Source organism: Opisthocomus hoazin, chromosome 17 (genome assembly GCF_030867145.1).
Source record: "Opisthocomus hoazin isolate bOpiHoa1 chromosome 17, bOpiHoa1.hap1, whole genome shotgun sequence".
Classification (NCBI taxonomy): domain Eukaryota; kingdom Metazoa; phylum Chordata; class Aves; order Opisthocomiformes; family Opisthocomidae; genus Opisthocomus; species Opisthocomus hoazin.
Genome location: NC_134430.1, coordinates 2,864,546 through 2,890,804, shown reverse-complemented (window position 1 = coordinate 2,890,804; position 26,259 = coordinate 2,864,546). Strand labels below are relative to the sequence as shown.

The following is a 26,259-nucleotide window of genomic DNA, read 5'->3' as shown; positions in this document are numbered from 1 at the left end:
AGGTACAGAGCTCTGAGCAGCTACTCGGCGGCGGAGGGTTGGTTGCTTTTGCTTTGGGTTTTTTTTTTTTACAATCAAAGAATTCAAAATCTGACCCGAGTTTACAGAAACAGGAATCGGGGCTCTACCCCAGGGCCTGAAGAGCCGCTCGTGGGGCAGCCGGGCTGGCCAAGAGCCCCCTCTCGCCTCTCCACCACAGACCAAGGCCCCCGCGCCCTCCCAGCCGGCGTCTCCGTCCAGTCCTGCTGCTCCTGCCCGCGTCCCCCGGGCGCTGCCGTGGCCGAAGCCTTCCTCTGTCCCCATCCAAAGTGCTTCGATTCCGCGCGGGCCCGGCTGGCCGGGAGCGGAGCGGCTCCGGCTCCAGCGTCTTCGCCCCCGCGCTCCTCTCCGCGCGGCTGCTCTGCTCCGCACACACAGACCCAAACGGCGGGAGGTGCTGGCTCCAGGCACAGGCCTCGAGTCCAGTAAAAAAAAAAAAAACGAAGCAAAATAAAGCTGTAGTACTTAGGAAAAGTGAAACCAACACCATTTTTGCATAAATATCATAAAGGCCGTGGAGGCTAAGGCTGTTTGCTTCCGTATTAAGTTAGTTGCCAGTTCCACACTCATCCGCTGACCTGCCCAGGTCCCTGAGAGATTTGGATTCCTGTCCGCGGGGGCACCAGTCCGGCAGCTTCGTCTTCAGGCCGTCTCTCCCCGCCCGTCTGCAAGGCAGGAGGGAAGCGCCCATCAGCCACCCTGCGCCCGGCTCCCCCTGCCCTGCCCCAAGTCTGGGCTCCCCTGGCCGTTCCGGTGCTACCCCGGCCCCGACGCGGCCCGTGTGCTGCGCTGGGAGCCTATAGCTTGGGAGCTGATAGCTTGGGAGCTGATAGCTCAGGAGCCTATAGATCAGGAGTCTATAGATCAGGAACCTATAGCTCAGGAGCCTATAGCTTGGGAGCTGACAGATCAGGAGCCTATAGCTCAAGAACCTATATATCAGGAGCCTATAGATCAGCAGCCTAGAGCTCAGGAACCTGTAGCTCAGGAGCCTATAGCTCAGGAGCCTATAGATCGGGAGCCTATAACTCAAGAACCTATAGATCAGGAGCCTAGAGCTCAGGAGCCTGTAGCTCAGGAGCCTATAGATCAGGAGTCTATAGCTTGGGAACCTATAGATCAGGAGCCTATAGCTTGGGAGCTGACAGATCAGGAGCCTATAGCTCAAGAACCTATAGATCAGAAGCCTACAGCTCGGGAGCCTACAGATCAGGAGCCTATAGCTCAGGAACCTGTATCTCAGGAACCTATATCTCAGGAGCCTGTAGCTCAGGAGCCTATAGATCAGGAGCCTTAGATCAGGAGCCTATAGATCAGGAGCCTATAGCTCGGGAGCCGATAGATCAGGAACTTATAGCTCAGGAGCCTATAGCTCCGGACCCCGAGCACCTAGAGCAGCCTCCCGCGGCAGGGCTGACGCGGGCGCCCGCCCCACGTACCTTGTGCAGGGAGGCTCTGTGCCGGCGGCTCCGCGGTGCTCCTGCCCTCCGTCCCCGAGGCCGCCGTCCCCGCCGGCTCGCTCTTAGTCCTGCTCTCGTCCGCCGGCACTGCCTTGGCCTTCCCGTCCGGCACGGGCGAGCCCAGCGCCTCCGCTCCCGGCGTCTTTGGGCTCAGGGGGGAAGGAGCCGGCCCCAGGCCAAGAGAAGGCTTCTTGGCTACAGGAGGGGGGATCTTGCCGGGTTTTCGGTGGGCTTGCGCCTTGCCAGGGCCCGGCTGGGCAGCAGCCGGGGCTGCCGAGCGCTGACCCGAGAGATTCCTCAGCTCGGCCACCAAGTTCCTCTTCAGGTCAGCCTGCGCCTCGGGAGACGAGGCCGTCTCGATCACCAGCTTCCTGGAGCTCTTGGCGAAGATGAAGCTGGCGGTGGAGGCCGGTGACTTGTGCCGGGGGGAGAGCTGGCCGTCCCCGGGGAGCCCCTCGGAGCCGGGCAGAGCCGCTCTGCTGCCCGGCGGCTTCTCCGCAGCCTCGCCGGAGGCCAGGGCAGCAGCCTTGAGGTGCACGGCGTGGTGGAGCTGGTTCGAAGGCACCGCGTCTTTGGCAGGAGGGGGCTGCCGCGTCGACAGGGACCGGCGGACGGGCTTCTGGGGTGCCAGCCGCTCCTCGGCCCCGGCCCCGGCCCCAGCGGGCGGCTCCACGCTGACGGAACGCAGCCGCACCATCTGCAGCAGCGACGGCGTGACGATGGGCAGGCTGGCGTCCTCCTTGGGCACCGCGCCGCTCTTGCTCCGCGACGCCGGCTCCTTCTTGGCGTCTGCCCGGGGACCGTTGGCCGCCTTCTTAAGGCTGGTTTGGGGCGGCAGAGCCGGAGCCGAGGGCAGGGGGAGAGGCGGCGGCGGGGGCACGGCGGCCTCGGGAGGGGGCTCGGCAGGGGAAGGCGGCTGCGGTGCCCCGGCCGGCGGGCTGTGCGAGGAGCCGGCGTCCGAGACCGAGGAAGGCGCAGCCCCCAGGCTGGGTGCTGCTTTCTGCCCGGCCGCTGGAGCCGGCGCAGCGTCGGGCAGGCTGGAGAAATAGGCTTCGTCCGGAGGGGGGAAGTCGGCCATGGACAGGTCGTGCTCCTCGGGAGCTGGCGGGGGTGGCGGGGGCCAGGCGGCGTCGGCCGGGGTCTCGCTGGGGGCCTGGGGGCTCCCCTCCGCCCTCTTGGCCGGCGGGGGAGGCGGGTGGTAAGCCGGCGGCGGCGATGGCGGTGGGGACTTGCCGCTGGGCTTGGCCGAGGGCTCCTGGCCGGCAGCGCTGGGCACCGGCGGGTCTGGAGAGGGGAGCAGGGGGCCGGCGGGGGCTGCGGGCTGCTGGGGCTCGGTGGGCGGCGGGGAGAAGGGCGCGGGCACCTTGGGGTGCGGCGGGATGATGAACCGGTCCGAGCGACCGGGCAGCGTCTCGGGGGCGGCCGGGTCCGAAGCCGAGGAGGAGATGGAGGTGAGGGAGGAGGACACGGAGAGCGCGGGCGACTGCAGGGAGCAGACCCGGTCCGGCTTCTGGGGCTGAGCCCTGCCCGGGGACACGGACGGGGGTCCCAGCCCCTTGGCGGGCAGCGTGGGCGTCCCGCTCTGGCTGGAGTAGCCGCTGGAGGGGGACATGGTGCGGTCAGACCCATCGGGGCAGCTCCACTTGGGCTGAGCCTGGGGCTCCCTCAGCACCACGGTCACGCCGGGGCTGCCCCGCGAGGCCTCGGGGGAGCTGGTGCCGGCCAGGCTCTCGGAGCGGAGGCTGCTGGTCTCGCTCAGCGACGACGGGGAGAAAACCTCATCCTCGGCCGTGGGGCTGAAGGGCTCGGGGCGTGGGGACCAGGGCATGCTGCTCTCCCGCTGGGACCGCCGGTCGGGCTTTGGGGGCAGCCCCAGCACCTTGGGCTCGCCCTCGGCCTTCTGGTGCAGCGAGTAGGTCCTGCGAGGGGGGGCCGGGGGCTTCTTCATCTTCCTGAGGGAGACGCTGCGGGCGGAGGAGCGCTCGCTGGCCAGGCTGCCCGTGTCCGAGCCCTCCGCCTGGCTGCTCGTGCTGTAGGCGGGGGACGCCCGGCCGCTGCCGCTCCCCACGGCAAGGAGCCCAGGGGCTGCGGCTGCGGGGCCGGCGGGGGGCTTGGAGCGGGAGCTGATGAAGCTGGCGGAGCTGTAGACGCTGAGCTGGTCGGCGTCGGAGCGAGCCGCGGCATCTGCCTCGCCACGCGGCCCTGGCTCGGGCTGCCGGCGGTCGGAGCCGCCCTGGGAGGAGATGGTGGAGCTGTTGGAGACGATGGTCTCCGTGGACTGCGAGTGGCTCCAGTTGTCGCTGGAGGAGGAGGGCTCGCGGCTGCGGGCACTGTGCTCCGAGAAGCGGGCGAGCGAGCGCACCGAGGCCGGGCTGGACGACACCAGGCTGCAGCGGCTCAGCGTCCGCACGCTGCTCCGCGTCAGGGCCACCACGTCCACCATGGGCGGCAGGATGGCGTTGGGGATGATCTTGGACATGTAGGTGCCTTGGGGTGAGATGGACATGACGGGGCTCAGCAGCTCCGGAGGGCTGGCGTTGGTGGTCATGCCCGGCACAGCCAGTGACTTTGGCCTCGCCATGGGTGATAGCTTGGCCGCTGTCTTCCTCCCCAGCAACGTGTCGTCGTAGTAAACCCGGTCGATGTGCTTCTGCAGGGCCACGTCCGCCTCCTCCAAGGCTCCCAGGCGGACGCGGGCACCGCCGGGGACAGCCAGCGGCGGCAGCTTCCCGTCGATGGTGGGGATGCGGACGGCGTCGCCGGAGACCTGCCCGCCGTTCAGCAAGAGCTGCGGCACCCGGCTGCCCCCGCACCCCGCCTGTCCTCGCCCATCGGCCTCAGGGGGTCCCGTGCCTTCCTGGCCGTTCCTGAGACCTGGGAGCAGGGAGAGACGAACCCGGCGTGATCCCAAGGCAGACACACCGAGCCAAGGCAAACGGAGCGCAGGGGACAGGACCAGACCCTAAAAATTCCCCCCTTGCCCCCGACGCTTACCCAGCTCCTTCTGGACATGCTGGGGGATGCCCAGCACCGTCGTCCTCCTCTCCTTCCTCTTCTTGCCAGCCCTCTCCGAGGATTTGGGAAAGGAGTCGTGCGGTCGGAAGGTGGAACCTGCGAGAGGTGTGAGGGGAGCTCTGGCCAGGGCGTCCCCAGTGTCCCCAGTACCCCCCCACTGCCGGAGATGCTTCAGAACAAGCCGGGCTCAGGCACCCAGCACAGCCCAGTGAGGCACCAGCAGCTGCTGAAGAGCTGCCCAGTCTGAGCAGGGAGGAGACAGACTCCGTCCGGCTGTCCCCCCTCGCCCAGCCCCAGCCCTCTGACTCAGCCAGAGTTGCTCTCTTTTCTCCAAGGGCCCCCAAATCCCCACGCTGGCTCGTGGCCACACCAGCGCAGAGCCCAGCTTCCCTGCCACGTGCCCCGGCCCCCCTCGCACCCCCTCGGCTCACGTCCCCCAGCCCCTCAGCCCGGTACCTTTCCGCTGGATCATCTCGGAGCGGATGGAGAGGGCGTCCTCGGAGGTGCTGTCGGTGGCACAGGAGGCCGCCCGGCTCCGGAAGGACACGCTGTCATCCTCCGAGGATGCGCAGGACTGCGTGGGCAGAGAGCGGGCTCAGGCGGACCCCCGGGCTGCGGGGACGGAGCCGCCCCGGCCCCCGCCAGGTCCCTTCTCCGCCGCAAACTGACTCCGCAGCCCAGCGCTGCCGAGACAAAAGCTTCTCCGAGGGCCAAAGACTGAGTCAGCCACGCCGGCATCCAGAGTCCTCCCACCAGGAGCGGGGCCGGGAGCAGCCCCAGGGACCCCGCGTGGCCCCCCAGCCCCCCGGAGAGCCGGCGAGCCAGGGTCCAGCCCGCTGGAGGAGCACCCGAGGGAACCACTGCGATCAGCACCGTGCCAAGCCCAAAATGGCCCCACGGCTGCGCCCAGCCCTGCTGTGCCCCGGAGCCCGGGGCTGGAGGGCTGCCATGGCTGGGAGCGGGGCGTGGGGCCGCGGCCGGGGTGGGGACGGGGACAGCGGTGGGCCGTGACGGGTGGTCTGCAGCACGCTGTGCCCCCCTGGGCACGGCCGGCGGCACGGCCCCATGCCAGGCACGGCTTTCGGTGTCCCCCATCCCTCCAACGCACCTCTTGGCGCAGGCGGAGGTTGGGACGAGACCCATCAGCATGAGCCACCCCCCAAGCCCTCCACCACCCTGCCCGGAGCCGGGCTCCCGGCCCCCCGCTGCCAAGGGGTTAAGGGGGCCGAGAGCCAGCGGGACGCAGCGGCTTGAGCAAACACGGGTGCTGGCAGCGGGGTCAGGGCCCCGGGAAGCGGCAAAGCCCAGCTCGGCCAAGGGAGTGGGAGTTTCTCCTCGTCAGCAGCCAGGGAGGGGCCTGGATATGGCCCCGTCACGCCGCCCCGTCACCCCACCTCGCTCCCCGTCACCCCACCTCGCTTGGGGCTCCCAGAGGGGCGGGAGGGGGGGATGGAGGCATGGTGGGGGTCCCCGGGCAGAGCCCCACAAGGCAGGGCAGGACGTGCCGAGGCTGAGGACGGCGACAGGGACAAAGGGGGTGACACTAGGACGAACAGTCCCTGCCCGCTCCACAAACCCCCCCCAGCCACGGCACTGCAGCCCCAGCCTCAGCCAGCTCCCCACCTGCTCCCAGTCCCCAGACAGCACCCAGGGGGGACGGAGGGGCCACCCCGTGTCCCCTCACCCGCCCCCAGCACCCCGAGAGTGCTGCGAGGCAGAGCCGGCTCCTCGGCGGGGCTCACCTGGAGGCTGCTGCTGTCCCCGTGGTCCCAGGCACTTTTGGTCTGCTTCTGCTTCTCTGCGGAGGGAAGGCAGGGGGTAAATCCCTCCGGGGCTCGGCCAGCCAGCGGAACGGCCGCCGAGCCCGGCCGAGCCGCCCGCACACCCCAACCACCGCCGCCAGCCCCGGCGTTGGACTCCGGTCAGCCCCATCGCGCCGCCCACCCAGCCCGGAGCCGGGGCTGGCTGGCTGCACCCCTCCGCCACGTCCCCGGGTCACCCCGGGGCTGGGGTCACCTACCCTGGTGCTGCAGGGACTTCAGTCCCTCCCGGGCCTGGTTGTGGAGCTCCTCCAGGTGCGGTGGCCGCGTGCTGGGGAAGAAGACGTTGTCGGGGCATTCCTCGCCCGGCGCGTACTGCACGCTCAGCCGCTTCTCGGCCTCGCCCTTGGCAGCGCCTGCGGAGACAGAGGGGTCAGCCCGGCCGGGGGGACACAGCCGAGCTGCCACCGACGCACCCCCCACCCATGGGACCCCAAGCCGGGCGACGACAGCCGGCGCGGGATGACGCTACCCGGCTCAACTCCGAACCGGGCGCTGGAAACGCCGTGCAAGAAGTCATCACCTCCCGCGGCGCTGCCCGGCGGTCCATACGCCGGAGCCGGGCTGTCTCTGCCGTGAAGCCGCAGGGGTTCTCCCCGCTGGCCCGAACAGAGCTGGGGCATGGCAGCACCCCCCTCCCCGGCACCTTCGTTAGGAGCAAACGAGGCAGCGAGGCGTGCGGGGCCGTGGGCAGCTGAGCGGAGAAGGGGCAGCACGGGGGGGATTAAACGAGGACAGGGAGGTGAGGACGTTCCCCTTGGAGGGTTGCATCATCCCCAGGCCTTGCAAAGCAGGGACCCACCCTGTGCCTAGGCAGGCTGGGAACTGCGCCGACGAGGGAAACTGAGGCACAGCCTGGTACGGAGACTCCAGAGGACCCAACCCCCCGCTCCGAGCCCCTCGGGTGCTGCAGACCCCACATCCCACCCTGCACGCCCCGTCTCGCAGCCCCCTCCCTGCAAACCACCCCCAGCACCCTGGGGTGCCCACGACCAGCTCGGGACCCTTGCCGGGGGCTGGGGTACCACAGGCAGAGCCCTGCCTGCTCCCGCCTGCCCGCCGCTGCCCGCCGCAACGCCTCCAACTCTTCCTTCCCGGAAAAAAAAACAACTTCGGGCTGAGGAAGGGAAAGGGGAGCACAGGAAGCCGGCGGGGCTGGCAGCAGCACCCCGGGGACACTGGTACCCGCTGCTCAGCATCGCCGGCGCCACGCGCCCATCCCCTGTCCCCCGTGTCCCCCGTGTCCCCCGTGTCCCCCGTGCCCCCCGTGTCCCCCGTGCCCTCCCAGCCAGCCCGGGCAGGCAGCGAGGCGGCCGCGCTCCGGCTCCGGCGCACAAAGGAGCAGGCCCCGAACAATGGAGCCGGCCCTCGCCGCCCCGCCATGCTGCCCTGCTGAGCACGGCGAGCGGGCAGCGGGGCCACGGCCGGGCCGGGGGAACGGGCGCAGGGGACACGAAACACCCACAGCCCCCCCCCACCATCACGTTCCCCTTCCCCTAAGCCCTTATCTCCCGCGGTTTCTGCAGCCCCTTGCCCGATCGCCCCCCCCCAGCACGTTCAGAGCTCCCTTCTGGCGAGCAGACCGCAGTGATTTATTCCATAGACGAGGCCAGGGCTGGGGTGACCTTCCCTGCCCTCCCCGGGGGTGACAGCCCCCCTGCCCGCTGCGGGTGGGCGAGCGGCCGGTGCCGGGCAGACAGGGGGTCCAGGGGTTGTGTAAGGACACGGCGCCGCTCCCCCCGCTCCCCTCTCACTCACCCTTCTTCTTGAAGAAAGCCAGAAGCGAGGAGAGGTTCCTGCCCATGAAAACCACCATGGTGGCCGGGGAGAGGGTCCGGCCCCGCGGCAGCGGGGGCTCCGCCGCCCCCCACCAAGGCTCTGCCTATTGCGCCGGGTTGGCTCTCGCCCGGGCGGGTGTCGGCGAGGCGGGTGCCCACAGCCCCCCGCTCCCTCCCTCCGTCCCCATCCGCGGGACCGGAGGGTGCTCGGCCAGGCTGCGCCCACCGCGCTCCTCGGTCACGGGAGAAGGAGAGCGGGGGCCCCTCCTCTGGCCTCCCCGCTCGCCCCCAGCCCTCCCGCCTCCTCCCGCGCACGGCACAGCCGGCAGCGAGCCGTCCTGCCGGGCTCCGGGCCAGCATCTCCCCAGCTCCCTCCTCTTGCACCCCTGGGACCCCCCCCCAGGATCCTCCTCGCCTGCTCCCCGCTGGGCACAGCATCCCTGCAAACCAGTTGCTCGCTTCCACAACAGCACGGTGAACTGGGAGGAGCTGGGAGGCTTTTCCTCTGGCAAGCACCAGCCCTTGGGACACGGCACAGCCAAGGGTGCGGGTGTTCCCCCTCCTCGGCCGTCCCCGCTGCCCCCTGGGACCCAGCGCCCACCGCAGCCCCCCCAGCCCTGCCAGGGAGAGCCCGGCTCCCGGCACAGCGGGCCACGAAGCCATCGCAGGGCGAAGAGCATTTGTCCTTAGGGACGGGGCATCCAGCACGGCTACGTCACCGTCACAAGAGCCGGCGGCACCGGTGGAGAACGAGGTCTCGGACCAGTCTAACCAGTAGCTCCAGCTGCTGGCACGGGGGCACGTGAAGGCAGGGGCAGAAATGCCGGGCGGTCAGGCACCGGCACAGCCCGTGGCACCGACAGCCGCCCGTCCCCAGCGCACGAGGAGCCGCGTGCTGCCGGGGCACTGGGTGCTGGGGAGCCCCGCGCCGTCTGCCAGGGGAGTTCGCCAGTTCCCAGCCGCCCGTCCACCAGCCCTGGGTGCCCAACACCTCCCATCTCCAGGCATTTTCCCCCAAAAAGGCAAAGAGCTCCCAGTATTCACCCAGCGGGCAGGGCCATCCTGACGCCACGCAGCCAAAGCCTCCCCCCCCTGCCCTGCCAGCTCCCCAGGGGCTGCGCCCGGGGTCTGCTGCGGCAGGACAGAGGTCTGGCTGTGTCACCCAAAGCAGAGAGCGAGGGTCCCGCTGGACCCCAGGCACCGAACCGCAGCCCGAGGGACAGTTTGACCTTGCACAGGGCACCTCTGTGTCCCCGCCCGGGCAGCTCCGGGCTTAGGGAGGGATTTCTTCCCTGCATCTCCTACCCGGCTGTAACAGCAAACACAAGGAGCACGCTGCAGCCCTCGCCACACGTAACCCAGCACCCTGCCTGTGGCACGGGCAGGATCGGCCCCGCTGCCCACACGCTGACAGAAGGTGCCGGCGGCTGCAGGCGGACGCTCCCCGGCTCTTTTCACAGCGCGAGTGGAAAAAGGGACATAATTAAAGGGCTGAGGATGCACAAAGCGGGCGGCCACGTGCTGCGCTGAACGCTGCCCTCTCCTCCCCGGGCAGCCCGTCACGAGCCGCGGCGAGAGCCACGGCCAACGGCAGGCAAACACAGCCGGGAGCGACGCCGGGTCCGGCCCTCCGGGATGGCAGGGATGGGGCTGAGCCGGGACTGGGACCCCCCGCCCAGCACCGGCAGCTCTGCGAGCCCCCGTGGGTGACAGGGGACAGCCCCCCCGGTGCTGCCAGTCCGGGGTCCAGGCACAGCTGGGCTTCAGCCCTGTGGGTCTGCTGACGGCAGCACGCGTGGAAGCTGCTGCCCAGGGCTCCGAGGACATCCCCAGACAGCCAGTCCCCACTCCTCCGCTCCGTACGTGCCCCATTGCCTGCGAGGACCCAAAGGGCCTCGAGACTGTCCCTTGCTGACGGGGACACGCGTCCCTCTCCCGAGCGTGCCACCCCTGCGGCTCGGGGCAGGAGGAGCTCAGCATCGCTGGCTGCCATCACCCAAAGGACAATCCTGGTGGACAACAGGGTGACCATGAGCCAGCAGTGTGCCCTGGGTGCCCAGAAGGCCAATGGGATCCTGGGGTGCATTAGGAGGAGTGTGGGCAGCAGGGCAAGGGAGGTTCTCCTCCCCCTCTGCTCTGCCCTGGGGAGGCCCCATCTGCAGTGCTGTGTCCAGTGCTGGGCTCCCCAGTTCAAGAAAGACGAGGAGCTACTGGAGAGAGTCCAGCGGAGGGCTACGAGGATGAGGAGGGGACTGGAGCATCTCTCCTACGAGGAGAGGCTGAGGGAGCTGGGCTTGTTCAGCCTGGAGAAGAGAAGGCTGCGAGGGGACCTTCGAAATGCCTCTAAATATCTGCAGGGTGGGGGTCAGGAGGACGGGGCCAGACTCTTTCCAGTGGTGCCCAGCGACAGGACAAGGGGCAACGGGCACAAACTGAAGCAGAGGAAGCTCCAGCTGAACCCGAGGAAGAACTTCTTCCCTCTGAGGGTGCCGGAGCCCTGGCCCAGGCTGCCCAGGGAGGCTGTGGAGTCTCCTTCTCTGGAGATATTCCAGCCCCGCCTGGCCGCGGTGCTGTGCAGCCTGCTCTGGGTGACCCTGCTTGGGCAGGGGTTGGGCTGGGGGACCCACAGAGGTCCCTGCCAACCCCTGCCAGGCTGGGATGCTGTGATTCTGTAATCCGGGCAGGATGCTGCGGGCGCTGCCCAGCCCTGGAGCAGCCCCGTGCCGAGGGCTGACGCTGGGGAGCGTGGCAGCGTGCGAAGAGCAGCCTCCGCTTCTCCTCCCACTCCCTGTGACCTTCGCTACCGCGTCCTCCTCGCCTGGACGGCCTCGCCCGGGCTCTGTCAACACATGGCGAAACCGGCTGTAAAGGGGACGGGAAAAGGGGGGGAAGCTGGGAGGGAGAGAAGCGTGATCCTGCGGCAGAGGCTGCGGATCTCGGTGGGCTGAGGGAGCTGCTGCAGCTGCAGCCGGTGCCGGTAGCAACACGCCCAGTCGAAGCTGGCATCCCATCCCTCGTGCCTTGTGACGCTCCCCGGATCGCCCCGTCCCCTCCAGGCTGGGCGGCATTGATCTGACACACGTGCCTCGTCCGCACGTGGCAGCGGGATCATCCCGGAGAAGGAGCCGGAGGCCTCTCGGGGCTGGACACTCTCTCAAGGATGGTCTCCCTGCCTCGGAGCCCGTCCCTGCCGCTACCGGTGCCAGGGATGGAGCAAAGCTTGGGAACGGCTGCACAAGGCAGAGACCGGAGCTGAGACCCCGAAGGAACACGGCCGGGGCCGTACGGCCCTGAACCAGCGATGCTGCAAGCGGGATGCGGCGCCGGCCCAGCTCCCTCCCGGAGCTGGCTTTGCCATGATGCTGCTCGTCACTCGGGAAGAGCCAGAGGAGGAAATCCTGGCTCCTGTCCTGCTCCTCGCCAAGCCTCTGCCTCCTGCAAGCAGCAGGTTTGGCCGGACTCCGCTTCAAACCTCCATCTCTGCCCCGACTTGCCTTCTCCCTGCGCCGGGAACCAGCTCCCTGCCCACCGCTTCCACCACCACTGACTCACCGGAGAAAAATGGGGAGGAGAGGGGAGCTGGCGGGAGGGAGGGGAAGGGCTGCGAGGTCCCCAGAGGAGGAAGACGAGGAGAACCTGCCTGCCTGTGTCCTCCTGCTCGGTGGGATGGAGACCTTGTCTCCCCTCTCCTGGCAGCAGGGATGGTGCAGAAGGCAGCGAGAAGGCAGCAAGAAGACCTCCTGCCCCAAGGGGTTGATGCTCTCCCACCATTTTGGGGCTCCTTCCCACCACGCTGCTCCCAGGCATCAGCCAGCACCATCCAGGCGTGCACCCAGACCCTGGGACCACTCTGTTCCCTGTGCCGGAGAGGGGGCAAAGCGGCACTCGCCTGCAGATGCCGTAAGCGTGGATAACGCCAACGGGGTACACCATGAACCCGGCCCCAGGAGCCCCAGAGAGCAGCCAGCACGTGGACCCTGCCACGAGAGCCCCTGTGCTCTGCTCCAGCACCCAGCACCCATCCCCTCTGCTCCAGACCCATCCCCTCTGCTCCAGCACCCATCCTCTCTGCTCCAGCACCCAACCTCTCTGCTCCAGACCCATCCCCTCTGCTCCAGACCCATCCCCTCTGCTCCAGACCCAGCCCCTCTGCTCCAGCACCCATCCTCTCTGCTCCAGCACCCAACCTCTCTGCTCCAGACCCATCCCCTCTGCTCCAGCACCATCCCCTCTGCTCCAGACCCATCCCCTCTGCTCCAGCACCCATCCCCTCTGCTCCAGACCCAGCCCCTCTGCTCCAGCACCCAGCACCCACCCCCTCTGCTCCAGCACCCATCCCCTCTGCTCCAGACCCGGCCCCTCTGCTCCAGACCCAGCCCCTCTGCTCCAGCACCCAGCCCCTCTGCTCCAGACCCAGCCCCTCTGCTCCAGCACCCATCCCCTCTGCTCCAGACCCAGCCCCTCTGCTCCAGACCCATCCCCTCTGCTCCAGCACCCAGCACCCACCCCCTCTGCTCCAGCACCCATCCCCTCTGCTCCAGCACCCATCCCCTCTGCTCCAGACCCAGCCCCTCTGCTCCAGACCCATCCCCTCTGCTCCAGCACCCATCCCCTCTGCTCCAGCACCATCCCCTCTGCTCCAGACCCATCCCCTCTGCTCCAGACCCAGCCCCTCTGCTCCAGACCCAGCCTCTCTGCTCCAGCACCCAGCACCCATCCCCTCTGCTCCAGACCCAGCCCCTCTGCTCCAGCACCTATCCCCTCTGCTCCAGCACCCAGCACCCACCCCCTCTGCTCCAGCACCCATCCCCTCTGCTCCAGACCCAGCCCCTCTGCTCCAGACCCAGCCCCTCTGCTCCAGCACCCAGCCCCCCTGCTCTAGCACCCAGCCACCAGCCCCCAGCCCCCCTGCTCCCTCCAGACCAGTCTCTCCCACTGCAGCACGGCCAGCCGGTTCCCCCGCCAGCGGGGTGGTGCAGGCAGCCCTGCCAGCATCTCCCTGCCTCTTCACGAGCCCGAGCGTGTCCACCTCTCCCCTGGGCCCATCAACTCCGCTCGGGCAGCTCCGTGGCACCCGCCTGTGCCACCCTCCCCCATCTCCACGTCTCAACCTTCAGCTGACGAGGGAGACCGAGGGGCCGGGGGCCACAGCCCCACTGGAGGCAACCAGCCCAGCCGCCCTCGTCGCCCCAGCCCTCGCTGTCTCTGCACAGGGTCCGTGCCCTGGGACACGCCGCGGGACTGTGCTCCCTCCAGGCAGGGCGAGAGCACAATAATATTTACCGTGGCTCCAGCCATGCAGCCCCCCGCCGCCAGCCCGGGGGCTGCACCCTGCCCTTGGCCTTAGGTGGGGGCTGCTGCTCCGGCCGGGAAAACATCTCCGCCAAGCAAATAAACACGACCCAATCTGCACTGCTGGCTCGACTCTCAAACACGATCCCACGCGGAGGCAGGAATAAAATTAATATCAAATTGGAAAACAAACTTGGGGCGGTTTCTTCCTCTAAATCTGCCCCGCATCGCCCCGGTGAGCCAACGGGCCACGGCGAAGGAGCCAGGGCAGGGTGCAGCCCGCTCGGAGGAGAGCCACGGCCTCGCCAGCCCGGCCAGCCGCCATGGAGGGAGCACACGCGGTTGTGCAACGAGGCTGCATCGCAGCCAGCTCGGCCCTGACCTCGCTGCTGCCCCGCGCGTGCCCCACAGGCAGCCCATGCGGTGACACGCAATGCCTCCCGCTCCGTGTGCCACCACGGACCCCGGAGGGGGTCTGGCAGCGGTCTACAGCAGGGGTCCCGGCACCACGGAGGGAGACAGGACCACCCCGATGCCCGACCGTGCCTGGCTCCCGTCCCCGGCCCCCGTCCCAGCTCAGCGAGGCTCCGTCCCACCGCATCCCCACCCCGCACCCGTCCCCTCCCCAGAGAAGCCACCAAACAGGTTTGAAGGTAAATAACAGCCTTCCCCGGCCAGGAGCCGGATCCGGGCGGGAACGGCCCAGACGGGGAGCGCGGGGCGGGAGAGGGCGGCGGGCAGAGCCTCGACGGCGACGCCGGGCTACGGAGGCAACGCCGGTGGCACACACGGTCGGGGACGAGCCACCGGCAGCGTCCTCGCTCCGCGGAGCTGTGCCAAAGTCCAAGGCTTTATTGCAGCTCTGCTTCCCCTGCCCTCAGCATCCTCTCCTCCGCCTCCCGTGCCCGCCGCCGCGGCGCCTGCGCCGTTCCCCGCCGCGGTGCTCGGAGCTGGCCGCGTCCCCGCGGCGCGTGCCGTCATGCCCGGCGCGTTCGCAAGGTACCGAGGGTGCTCTGTACACGGCGGGCGTGCCTGTCACGGCAGGTCCTCGGCTCCGCGCGGGAGCAAATCCAGGAGGCGGATTAGGGACAAGACCTCGCAGGTTTTTCCGTGCAGGGATCCACCGTCGGGCGGGCAGCGCCAAACCCGCTCCCGCCTGCAGATCGCTCGCTCGGCAGCGCCGAGGAGTTGCCGGTCCTCTGTTGGGGACGGAGACGGACATGGCGGTGTGGGATGAGAGGAGATGGGAGACGCGGACGGGGCTGGGGCGATGACCGGCAGCAGAAGGGCAGGTCCCGTCCCTGCCTGCCAAGCGGGCACAGCCCGGCATGCCAGGGCCGAGCGCTGGAGGCAGCGGGGATGTCCTCCCCACATCCATCGCCTTGGTCCGACTCCGCTCCAGGAGCAGGAGAGGGCACCGGGCAGGGCTCAGCCCACCCAGCCGGGTGCCGGCCGGCGAGTCGGGCAGCCCAGCACGCCGGGCTGGTGGTGCCTGGAGAAAGCGCCCGGGTAAATCTCGGCGCGTCCCCCGCCGGGGCGGGCCCCTGCCCTTATCTGCTCCCCCGGCTGTTTGCGGAGCTGGCCCAGCGTGGGTCTGGCACGAGGAGCGGCTGCTAAGGAGAAAGCTGCCCAGAGCTGCTCAGCCCACCCCAGAGCCGCGCGGCAAGAGCCGGGGGCTCCCGAGGGGCTTCACCGCCGGCCCCCCACCCAGGGCAGGCATTGATGCCCGCTACCGGGGAGCTCTGCAGCCATGGGTCACCTTGCCCCAAACCTTCCTCCCCCCAGGGTATCTGCCCCTGCAACCTGCGCCGGTGCCCAGCGATGGGGACGCGGGTGCCAGGGGACCCCAGACCCAGGGACCCCCACGCCGGCTGCGGCCCCAGCCCCGCTGACTCTGCGGGGCGCAGCCTGGCCGCCCGCCACGTTCCTCCTCCCTGACTCAGCGGGGCCCGGCGGGGCCGGCCTGATAAGGAGCCGATAAGGGGCTTCGGGCTCCCCGGCGCTCAAGGACCTTCCCCAGCAGCTCCAGATGGAGATGAGCCCGGGGAGGAGAGGCTGGGGATGAAACCCAGAGCGACTCGGGCTCCGCTCCGGCACGGGGATGGGGACACGCGGGTTTGGCACTGGGGAAGCAGAGTGGGGGGACCAAGGTGGGGAGCAGGGTGCAGGCAGCTGGCAGAGGGACCCCGGCAGCCCCTGGCTGCACCCTGAAGGTTTCTGCCCAGCCAGCCCCATCCCCGGGGACCACCGCTCCGGCCCTTCAGGATGGAAAGGCTGTGGGTGCCCACGCTGCCCACGCATGGCAGAACCACGAAGGCGGCTGCCGGTGCCTGCCCGGGCCTGACCTGCCGTCAGTGCGCACGGCGGGGCCAAACCGGTGCCCCCACGGAGCCGGGGATGGAGCGACGGGAACTGGGGGTACTGGTCCAGTTGCCTGCGATACGCAATTAGCCTCTGACCCAAAATCCCGAAGCACCCAGGGTCTCCCGAGGTCTGGGTGAGGGGCAGCGGCGAGATCCCCAGAGCTCCCCCGGCACCGACCGTGGGGACCCGTCCGGCGGGTGCCGGCGCACCCTGCCCCCAGCCCGTGATCCCATCTGCGCCCTCCGAAATGCTGAAGCGACACAATGCAAATTCTTTTGCTTTGTGGCCGCCTCGCCGTTGCCATGGAGCCGCCGCAGAGAACAAACACAACTCGCCCCATGTTTTCTCAGCACCTTCCACCCCATGGCCTTCGGCCCCAGCGCCAGCCCTCGCCTCGCAGGATCGGCCCCGGCCGCGTTGCACGGTCCCACGTTGCACCCATTCCAGGGCATCCCAAACGGAGCAGGGCTTCTCCCGGCCAGCCCTGGGAAGGGCAGCGGCGGCGGGACGCATTCGCCGGCACCCCACGGTCCTGGTTCGGGGACGGGCAAGGAGCACCCAAGCCTGGTGGGGGGACGGAGAGGAGATGGAGGTCTGGACGGGGACGGCACAAGGAACGGGAAAGGACTGCGCCAGGGATGTTCGCAGGAACCCCCAAACCATCCCCAAAACCACCTCTCCCACGGACGCAGCTCGGCCCATCACCTGGTGGTGCAGGGCAGAGGCACAGGGACGGCGTCGGGCAGAGCCAGAGAAGAGCAGGAGCCCGGCTACGACGCAGCTCCCAGCCCTTCCGACACGGAGACCACGGCTTCGGCGGAGAGGAGACCGCAGCCAGCCGGCGAGGAGAAGGGTACGGCAGGCGAAGGAGCTGCCATCCCCGCACCGCCACGGGCGACCGGTGTAACCACCCCTGCCTCAGTTTCCCCAGGTGCTGAGCGGATGCTGCCGGCCAGGGCGTTTCGGCAGCCTCTCCCCGTGCGCCCACAGGGTCTCCCTGCCCCAGTGCCCACCTCTCCGGGCAGCTCCGCTTGGCGTGCCCACGAGGGGTTGGCTCCGGACGCCGTTCACCCTGCGGGCAGCTCGGCTCGCCGCACCCGGGCAGCTGTGGACTGTAAGGACCGATGGAAACGGGACAGCCAAGGGCAGGAGGGACGGCCGGGCTGGGGAGCCGCAGGGCTGGCAGGAGAAAACCGCCCGGTTCCCACCACCCTGGACCCTCCATAACTCTGCTCCTACCAATCCCGGACCCATCCAGTCCCCTCCCTGACTCAAGCCGGGACGGGGACGCGGGGACAGTTTAACGACATCAGCGGGGAAATCAGCAGCCCCGGGACAGGGACGACGTTACCGTGAGCGACCTTTCCCGCTCGCATCGCCCCATCCCGACAGATAAACTGCGGAGGGAGCTCGCCGGGACCAGGCACCTCCCGGGGTTGATGGTCCCAGCTGTGGGTCCAGACTGGCGTGGGACCCTTTCCCCTGCTCCCCTTCCCCGCGGAGAAGATCTCGCTGCCCCACGCCTCCTCCTGAGCTTTTCAGCTGCACCCCCAGAGCCGGACCATAACGAAGCGGAGCGATGGGCGCGCGGACGGACGGACAGACGAGGCGGATGAGCGGTGCAGGAAGCACGCAGCCGGCAGCAAACCCACCCGCATCCCCGGGGAGGGGAAACTGAGGCAGGGGACAGGAGCAGAGACGCGTGCGACAGCGCTTATTAAAACAAAATCGGTAATTAATCCAGCGGACGGTCTCCTATCCCAGCCGACGGCTGCTCCCCGCACCCAGCCGGGGGTTCTACCCCAGGAGGGCCCGATCCTGTCCCCCCCACACCCCCCAGCACGGGGAGGGGACAGCGAATCCCCCCCGGGGCAGGGCAGAAGCAGCAAACTCTCCCGCAGAAGGCACCGAGCCGGGACACCCCCCTTCCCCCCGCCCCGGACAGCCCCATGGTTCCTACCTGCCCCCCCCCCGGGCTCCTACCTGCCCCCCCCATGGTTCCTACCTGCCCTCCCCCCCGCAGCCCCGTGGTTCCTACCTGCCCCCCACCCCGGGCAGCCCCATGGTTCCTACCTAGCCCCCCCCCCCCCGCAGCCCCATGGTTCCTACCTGCCCCCCCCCCCCCCCCGGGCAGCCCCATGGTTCCTACCTGCCCCCCCCGCCCCGGGCAGCCCCATGGTTCCTACCTGCCCCCGGCTTCCCGGCGCGGCCGAAGGGCCAGGAGGGGCCGGCCCTAGCGCCCGCCGGGCCCCGCTTGCGGTGCGCGTTGCCCATGAGGCCGCTCCCGCCTCCCCCCCCACCCCGGGCCGGGTGGAGGAGGCCGAGCCCCCGCTACATGGCGGAGCCCTCAGCCCTCGGCTCCCATCGCGGCGGCCCGGGCGGCGCCGGGCTCGGGCGGGCGGCGGTGGCGGAGCCAATGGTGCGGGCGGAGAGGAGGGGCCTGTCCGGCTCCCCCCCCATCCACCCACTCCGCGGGGGACGCAGCCAGGCCCGGGGGGACCCCCCCTCCGACCCCCCGACCAGCCCCGGGGGAGCCCAGCCCCGCTCCGCCATCCCTGCCCGGCTCCGACACACACCGCGACCCCCTCCCCGGGGCTGGGGGGGGCGTTGGGGGGTCCTGGCCCCACGGGAGACCCCCACCAGGCTGGAACAGGGCTGCCAAGGCCGGTGGGGGACGCGGGCTGGGTCCGGCCGTTGGCCAACTTCGGGGCGAGCACCCACACGCCGGCGGGGGGACACACGCCGACCCCCTGCCACCCTCCCCACTGCCGCTCGCGTCCCCCACGCCAGCTCCCACCACCGGCATCGCCTTCCCATGCCCTCCCCGGGGGGATTGACCCCGCTCTGGACCCCGCTCCGGACCCCACTCCAGAACCCCCCTCCAGACCGCGCTCCAGACCCCACTCCAGAACCCCCCTCTGGACCCCACTCCGGACCCCTCTCCAGACCCCGCTCCAGACCCTACTACGGACCCCCCTCCGGACCCCACTCCGGACCCCATTCCGGACCCCGCTCCAGACGCCACTCCAGAACCCCACTCCAGACCCCTCTCCGGACCCCACTCCAGACCCCGCTCCGGACCCCACTCCAGACCCCTCTCCGGACCCCGCTCCGGACCCCGCTCCAGACCCCTCTCCAGACCCCGCTCCAGACCCCTCTCCGGACCCCGCTCCAGACCCCGCTCCGGACCCCTCTCCGGACCCCGCTCCGGACCCCTCTCCAGACCCCTCTCCAGACCCCTCTCCAGACCCCTCTCTGGACCCCGCTCCGGACCCCTCTCCAGCTGCGCGGGGCTTCGGCGGCAGCTCGGCGCGTGGGCAGCGCGGCGCGAGCCTCGCCGTTGCCCGTTCCGAAACACCTACGCCAGCCCGCGCCCGCCGAAGCCCCGCTCTCCCCTCCGGATTTTTAATTAGAACATTAAACGCCGCGAGGGCAGGGAGGGGTCAGCCAGGCAGGCAGTGGGCAATTCCTGCTGGCAATGTTTATGTTCCTTAGGTGATTCATCAAAGGCTGAGGAGAAGTAGGAAGGAGGGTTTTTGTGGGAAAGGCACAAAACTGGGGAAATAATGGGAAAAAGAAAAAAAAAAAAAAAGGAAAAATTAAAAATCAACCGGCAGCTCGGTCCTGACCTCCCAAGGCGACCAGCAACAAATTAACCTTTGGACTTCAGCCTCCTTCTCCGCGATGGAAATACTGGTGGTTCCGTTTCTCACCGGCCCGTTCGACTGCCCAGCAGCCACGCTCGGCGGGGCAGAGACCGACTGGTGCCACCGGCTGTGCCTGGCACCGGGGCGGCTGCACCCACCTCCCCACGCATTTGCTGCCCCGTCTGCTGTGGGAGCTGTTAAGGGAAATGGGGGATCCAGCGGGAAGCTATTCCCTGTTTCCCATTACTGGCTGTACCCACAGAATCACAGCATGGTGGGGTTGGCAGGGCCCTCTGTGGGTCACCCAGCCCAACCCCCTGCCCAAGCAGGGTCACCCAGAGCAGGCTGCACAGCACCGCGTCCAGCCGGGGCTGGAATATCTCCAGAGAAGGAGACTCCACAGCCCCTCTGGGCAGCCTGGGCCAGGGCTCCGTCACCCTCAGAGGGAAGAAGTTCTTCCTCGGGTTCAGCTGGAGCTTCCTCTGCTTCAGTTTGTGCCCGTTGCCCCTTGTCCTGTCGCTGGGCACCACTGGAAAGAGTCTGGCCCCATCCTCCTGACCCCCACCCTGCAGATATTTAGAGGCATTTCGAAGGTCCCCTCGCAGCCTTCTCTTCTCCAGGCTGAACAAGCCCAGCTCCCTCAGCCTTTCAAGGCATGGCCTTTCCGTCTCGGGGCAGCTGGGATTAAACAAGGTCATGGTCACACGTGCAACAGAGCGAGAGGTCTCTGCCCAGTGACGGAGGGAGATGATTTTTCTGAGTTGGGTTGGCCGGGGGCATCTCCAGCCTGGGACAAGGCTTCCTCCCACTGCCCAGCACCTCCTGGGCCTCCCCGGGATGTACACCCGCTCGCAGAGGCTCCAAAACAGGGTGCACAGACCCCCCCCTGTGCTGCTCAGTCCCCTCCCCGGTGACGCAGGTGGCTCCTCCGCAGCCACACGCAACAGCTTTCCCAGCCAAGCACTTTTATTTCTCTCCCTGCAAAAAAAAGAGAGGCTGGAGCCCGCTGCTGCCCCAGATACAGCGAGACACTTCCCCCTCCGCTCCCAAAACAGACGCCCTCCGTGCCAGCACCCGCCTCGCCACCATGGCCACCGCCAGCACCGCAGCTCCGCCGGCCCAACCGCAGCAAGCCCCGGCCTCGGAGGTGTTGTGGGGGCTGTGAGAGGGAGCCGAGCCCCAGGAACCCCGCAAAGCCCACGCGTGCCATAAATATCACGGGGCTAACACGCAGCCAGCTGGCACCCAGCTCCTGCTGGGTCCCACGTCTCAGTCCCTGCCGAAGCTGGGGGGCTGGGAGCAGCACGGGCAGCTCCAGCGTCCCCGCAGACCCCACTGACCCGCGTCGCGGCCCCATCGCTGCTTCGGGACCCAAACCCTGAGGGTGACGGAGCCCTGGCCCAGGCTGCCCAGAGGGGCTGTGGAGTCTCCTTCTCTGGAGCTATTCCAGCCCCGCCTGGACGCGGTGCTGTGCAGCCTGCTCTGGGTGACTCTGCTTGAGCAGGGGTTGGGCTGGGTGACCCACAGAGGTCCCTGCCAACCCTGACCATTCTGTGATTCTGTGAACGCCTCTGAAACCCAGGGACAGGCTGCGCCGCCAGCCAGCTGCCCTCATCCCTCCTCCCAGACCTGGGTTTCAACCGCTGCGCCCAGAAATCCGCTCGGAAAGCGCAGCAGGGGAGGGGACGCATTTGCAGCTTCCCTGGCGCGACATTCCCAGCGCAGCCGACATGTTACAAAACCCCGTTGTGGAGCGGCTGGTGAGAATGAGGAACTGGGAGCGAGTGATGCCGACTCCCGGCGGTCCCTTCTGCGGGCCAGAAACCGCCGGTTTTTATTCACGGAGAAGACTCTGATAACAGCGAGGAGCTGGGGCGGGGAGGGGGGGGAAGCTGCTCATGAGATGCGGATCTTGTCATCGCGGCGTGACCGCTCCCAGCACACCCGCTCGTCCCGAAGTCACACGCTCCTCGGTCACAGCGGCCAGCCCGAGCACGGGGACCCCTCTGCGCTGGCCCAGGGGAAGGAGCCGTCCCTCCTGGGGTTTTCTAACCCTGATCCCGCTGCCGAGCAAACGCGGGAGCCGAGCCGCCCGCGTGAGAAAGGAATTCAGCCCTTGTTCCCTTCACGGGGAAGTAAAGCTCGGCGAGGCAAAGGTAACACAGAAACCCCACTTGAGATCCCCAATCATTAACAGAAATACATAACCAGACGGGTTTCACACGATTTCCTGCTGAAGCCGGAGTCCAGGCCGGCCCTGCCGATGACAGCTCCAGCTCCAGCCCGCGGGAGCGGAGGGAGCTCAGCTCCCTGCTCCGGGCGAGGTGTTTTTTATCCCTGCACAGCGGGAGCCACGGGGACCAGCCCAGGGCTCCGGCTCCCTCTTGGCAGGGAAATGCTTTTTCACTTCATCGTTGCCCAGCTCTTCACCTTCCGACGGCTTACGTTCCCAGCGCCGCCGGAGTCAAAGTCAATGATGATATTGTTTTATGAAATCAGACCTTCCTTCTAAAGAGAAATACGACGCCGGTGAAATAGTTTTATCGGATCTTATGGAACGTTATTTGCCAGGGCAGTTCTCCCAGCTGTCTCCAGGTGGAATAGCTGCGGTTGCAGACACACCTCTCTTTGTTCGCTCGTGGAGCCGCTCACCCTCGCCGGCCCGGGCCAGCCAGGGGATTCCTGCTGCTCACATGCTCTGAAGTGTCACTCTTTGCCCTTCGTGGATTAACAAATCCATTCCCACACGGGCACGGGAACAGCCCCGGGGAGCGGGAGGCGCGGGGGCTCCAGCGCCCACCCCTCTCCTCCCTCCGCAGCGCTGGGAAGCCCAGGGCCAAACCACCGAGCCCGTGTTCACACCAACCCCCGTGCAGAGGACGGAGGAAACCAAGCGTCCGGGGAGATTTCACACCTCGGTTATCAGCGGAGCAACGCGCGGAACAGCCCAGCCCCAGACCACCTCGAGGACTCACGTGCGGCTCCATCACCCCGCGGCCCCTGCCCCTCGCTGCTCACCACGCCGGCTCCTCACGCGCGCGGCGAGGCCACCCCGCACCGCCAGCGACGAGAGCTTCCTAACGTTACCCAGCAGCTGTGCGCGTTTAAAGCTTTATTTTTAACAGCACAGCGTCCCTTCCCAGCCAGGAAACCTGTTGCTGCCGGACCAAGCTGGCATCAAAAGGGGGGAAAAAAAAAAAAGCCAAGCCTAATTTAATATTTCTGCAACATCGATTCCTTCACTTCATCAGGGAATTAAGGAGAATATTGCGAAACCTGGATAAAGCAGTAGCCAAAAAATGGACTAAAACCTCTCGCAGGCTCCAACGCCGCTCGCTCGGGGAGCCCGGGGAGCCGCTCGCTGCTGCCGAGGGTTAGCAGCCTTCATCCCTGCTCCCGGCAGCGCTCACGAGGAGGGGGAAAAGCTTTCAGCCTCTTGCTCCCAGCTTCCACTGGGAAAAAGCAGCCGCACGGAGCAAACCGGAGCGAGCCCAGCACCCCAATTCCTTGCTTCGCATTAGACCCTGGGCACAGCCCACCCGCCCTCCTCGCCTCGGTTCCCATCCCAGGGGTTCATCGCTCCTCTGCCTCCGGAGGTTATTGTGGAAATAAACACGCTGGGAATCGCGAGGTGCTCGGATACCACGAGGACGGGGCCGCGGAGGGGCTCCAAGCCGGCGGGCTGTGTACAGGCAAAACAGCCTGGGGCTGGCAGCACCCCAGCAGCCACCGCACACCCCGGGACGGGGCGTTACAGCTCGCAGCAGGAATCAAAAGAGTTGCCCCAGCATAAACAGGGGATGCTGCAGCCAACAGGTCCCGTTCGCACAAACAGGGCAGAGCATCCAGCTGGGAAACCGGAGAGGACTCAGCTTCCAGCTGGGATGGAGCCGTCCCCGCTCGGCAGGAAGCCGCCGGCGTCCCCCCCGGGGAGGTGGCCTGAGACTCGCCCAGGAGTGGGATCGCTGCGTCTTTCCTCTACACAGCCCAGCTGTCCGAGCGGCCAGAGATGGCATCTCCGATCAGACAGACCCATAGGTTTGATCCGAAGTGGAAACGCTCTCATCCCCCTGCTCCCGTGATTTCAGTGCTGAGCAATTCCCACCTCGCCGATGCCCAGGTCGGGAACAGGCAGGTGCCCAGGCTGAGGAACTAGTCCTGACCCACGTCTCCCCGGGACGGCTTCCCTCCCTCCCGAGCCATCCCGAGACCCTGCGCAGCCCCTTCCCGCTGCCCCGCGGCCGGGATGCTCCGGGGATGGTCGGACGCACCCTGTCCCCCCTCCATGACCAAAGCCACCTGCGGGAACGGTGGGATGACGGGGAGCTGACCCAAACCACCCCCCAGCACCGCGCAGACACAGGGGGAAAGCCGAGGGCACCCAGAGCCTACAAGGAGCTGTGAAGACCTCCCCTCTCCCCCTCCCATAGCTCCCAGCTGGTGTTTGGAAAAATTCCCAGCTGGGGCAGGGCCCGGCCGGCTCCGGCTGCGCAAGGGCTCACGGTGTCGGCAGTGACGCCGACGCAGCCGCCAGGCAGCCAGCCCCCAGGGTCAGGGTCCCGCAGCCCCAGGGCCGGCTGTGGCACGGAGCAGCCCCGCCATCGCGGACCACGGGCAGGCGGGCACTCAGTGCAGCTCTCCTGGGCACGGGGACATCAAACCGATCGGCACGGCGGCAGCGCGGTGACGGAACCTCGGCCGGTGCCAGCAGCGGGATGCTTCGGCAGGGCCGTGCTCGCGAGGGACAGCGTGGCGAGCGGGCTGGAGGTCCCCGAGCTACGACCCTGACGGGCAGTGACTCTGCATTTCGAGCGTCGGCTGGCGAACGGTAAAACTTTATGGAGGGGGGGGAAAAAAAAAGAAAAGAGAAGGGCTGGCAGAGCTGCCGGGGGCGTTTCTGCGCTGCGAAGAGGAACATCACATGCTCCAGCACATCTCATTTTTTCTGCTCAGGTTTCAGCGTCGGGCCGTGGCAGCGGCATCCACGCGCGGCGGGGCCGGGAGGGAGGCACCGGCGGCATCCGATGGAGCGGCCGAGCAGAGAGCTCGGCCTCTTCCCCAGAGCTTTTCGCCTTTCCACCGCCACTCCTCTCCTATCGCAGATCTCCCCGCGCTTCTCCAAGCGGCAGACGTGCCTGCGCGCCGTCCTGGATGCCTGGAAATTCACTCCCCAGGGCAAACTGAGGAAGAAAAGTCCCAGGCGACGGCATCCGGCTGCGTTTGGGTGCCGCGGAAGCGGCCTCACCCTCGGCAAGAGCGCGGTGACGTCCCCGCCGGAGGTGCCCCGCGGCGAGGGCAGCGGCGTGACGCAGACGGTGTCCCCGGGGTGGGAGAGACCGGGCGCTTCTCCGCTGCATGGGGCGATGCCTCCAGAGCCTGCTGCCTCGCCGGGACACCTACTACTGCCAAACAACCACAAGCATGACCAGGCACGCCACCAGCCATCGCTCTGCCGAAGGTCCCGGCGGAGCCCACGGATCCCCATAACACGGCCCCGGGGCAGCGAGGGCAGCCACAGCGTCACCAGCTGCGGGATTGTCCTGGTCGAGGTGGCAGGGACGTGGCCGGGCTAGAGGCAGCACCCTGCAAACGGGCCTGGGTGAGGGCCATATCTGGGACAGGAAGGGCCACACCTGGAGCACGCAAACACCCTGCCCAGGAGGAGGAGGAGGAGGAGGAGGAGGAGGAGGAGGAGGAGGCAGTGGCTGGCGTCCCTCCAGGTTTCCCTCAGCCCCAGTGACCTTCTGACTCAGCGGAGAGAGAACCTACCCAGTGAACCGGCACCGGCCCTCAAGGCAGGGGCGAGATTGCACCGGGGACTGCCGGATCCAGCCTGCTGCCGTGGCTCCCGCAGCGGTGGCACCACGGCCACCGTGGCCACCGCCACAGCCACCACCACCACGGCCACCAACTCCTTCACCCCTCTCCTGCCACTTCTGCAGCCACCACGGCCAGCACCTGCACCCTCCTGGCCGCCACCGTGACCCCTCTTTGGCCACCTCCATGGCCACCACCTCCACCCCTCCTCAGCCACCACCATGACACCCCTTTGCCCACCTCCATGGCCACCACCACGACTCCTTTTCAGCAACCACTCTGATCTCGCTTTGGCCACCTCCTTGGCCAGCACCTCCACCCCTCCTCGACCACCACCGAGACCCCTCTTTGGCCACCTCCACAGCCACCACCCCGACCCTCCCTGCCTTCCACCGTGACCCCTCCTTGCTCACCTCCTTGAGCTCTCCTTGGCCACCTCCATGGCCACCACCATGACCCCTCCTCAGCCACCGCCCTGAGCCCTCCACAGCCACCACCCCAAGCCCTCCACAGCCACCACCTTGAGTCCTGCATGGCCACCACCATGACCCCTCCTCAGCCACCATCCTGAGTCCTCCATGGCCACCACCCTGAGTCCTCCTCGGCCATCACCTTGAGCCCTCCATGGCCGCCTCTGTGACCCCTCCATGACCACCACCCCAAGTCCTCCGTGGCCACCACCCCGAGTCCTCCTCGGCCACCACCCCGAGCCCTCCATGCCCACCACTGTGACCCCTCCACGGCCACCACCCCGAGCCCCCCCTGCCCACCCCGCCGCCCCTCGCCCCTCACCTCGTCCCTCGGCCCCGGCCGGGTCGCTCCCCTCCTTTCTCCTCCGCCGCCGGCTGCGGAACCAGCTGAGAGCCCTCCGCAGCGAGCCGGCCCGGGCCTTCCTCCGCCGGGGGGGTGCGGGGGGGGTCCCCGCCGCCCCCGAGCCGCCGCCGCCCCGCTCCGGCTCCCGCTCGCCGCCCGCCACAGGTGCAGCCCCGGCCGACATGGCCGCGGCGGGCAGCGCCCCGCACCGCCC

At 68.3% G+C, this 26,259-nt stretch overlaps 1 protein-coding gene across 2 annotated transcripts; it reads right to left on the bottom strand.

Moving 5' to 3' along the window:
* Positions 1-501: 501 nt before the first annotated feature.
* NHSL3 (NHS like 3) lies at positions 502-26,259 on the bottom strand. 2 transcript variants are annotated; one of them, XM_075437820.1, is made up of 7 exons: positions 26,025-26,259; positions 6,535-6,690; positions 6,257-6,312; positions 4,971-5,088; positions 4,494-4,610; positions 1,479-4,373; positions 502-704 (listed from the first exon to the last, which is right to left on the bottom strand). In XM_075437820.1, the coding sequence occupies exons 1-7, from the start codon at positions 26,227-26,229 to the stop codon at positions 682-684; spliced, it is 3,570 nt and encodes a 1,189-aa protein (XP_075293935.1). In that variant the 5' UTR covers positions 26,230-26,259; the 3' UTR covers positions 502-681. The 2 variants fall into 2 exon arrangements, with proteins under 2 accessions (XP_075293935.1, XP_075293934.1); XM_075437819.1 differs by lacking the exon at positions 26,025-26,259 and adding an exon at positions 17,955-18,147.

Coding starts and splice junctions, on each gene's coding strand:
- NHSL3 (XM_075437820.1), bottom strand. CDS start 26,229: ATGTCGGCCGGGGCTGCACCTGTGGCGGGCGGCGAGCGGGAGCCGGAG. Junction 5,089..6,256: donor GGGACAGCAGCAGCCTCCAG/GTGAGCCCCGCC, acceptor CTGCCCACGCAG/TCCTGCGCATCCTCGGAGGA. Junction 4,611..4,970: donor CGAGATGATCCAGCGGAAAG/GTACCGGGCTGA, acceptor CACCTCTCGCAG/GTTCCACCTTCCGACCGCAC.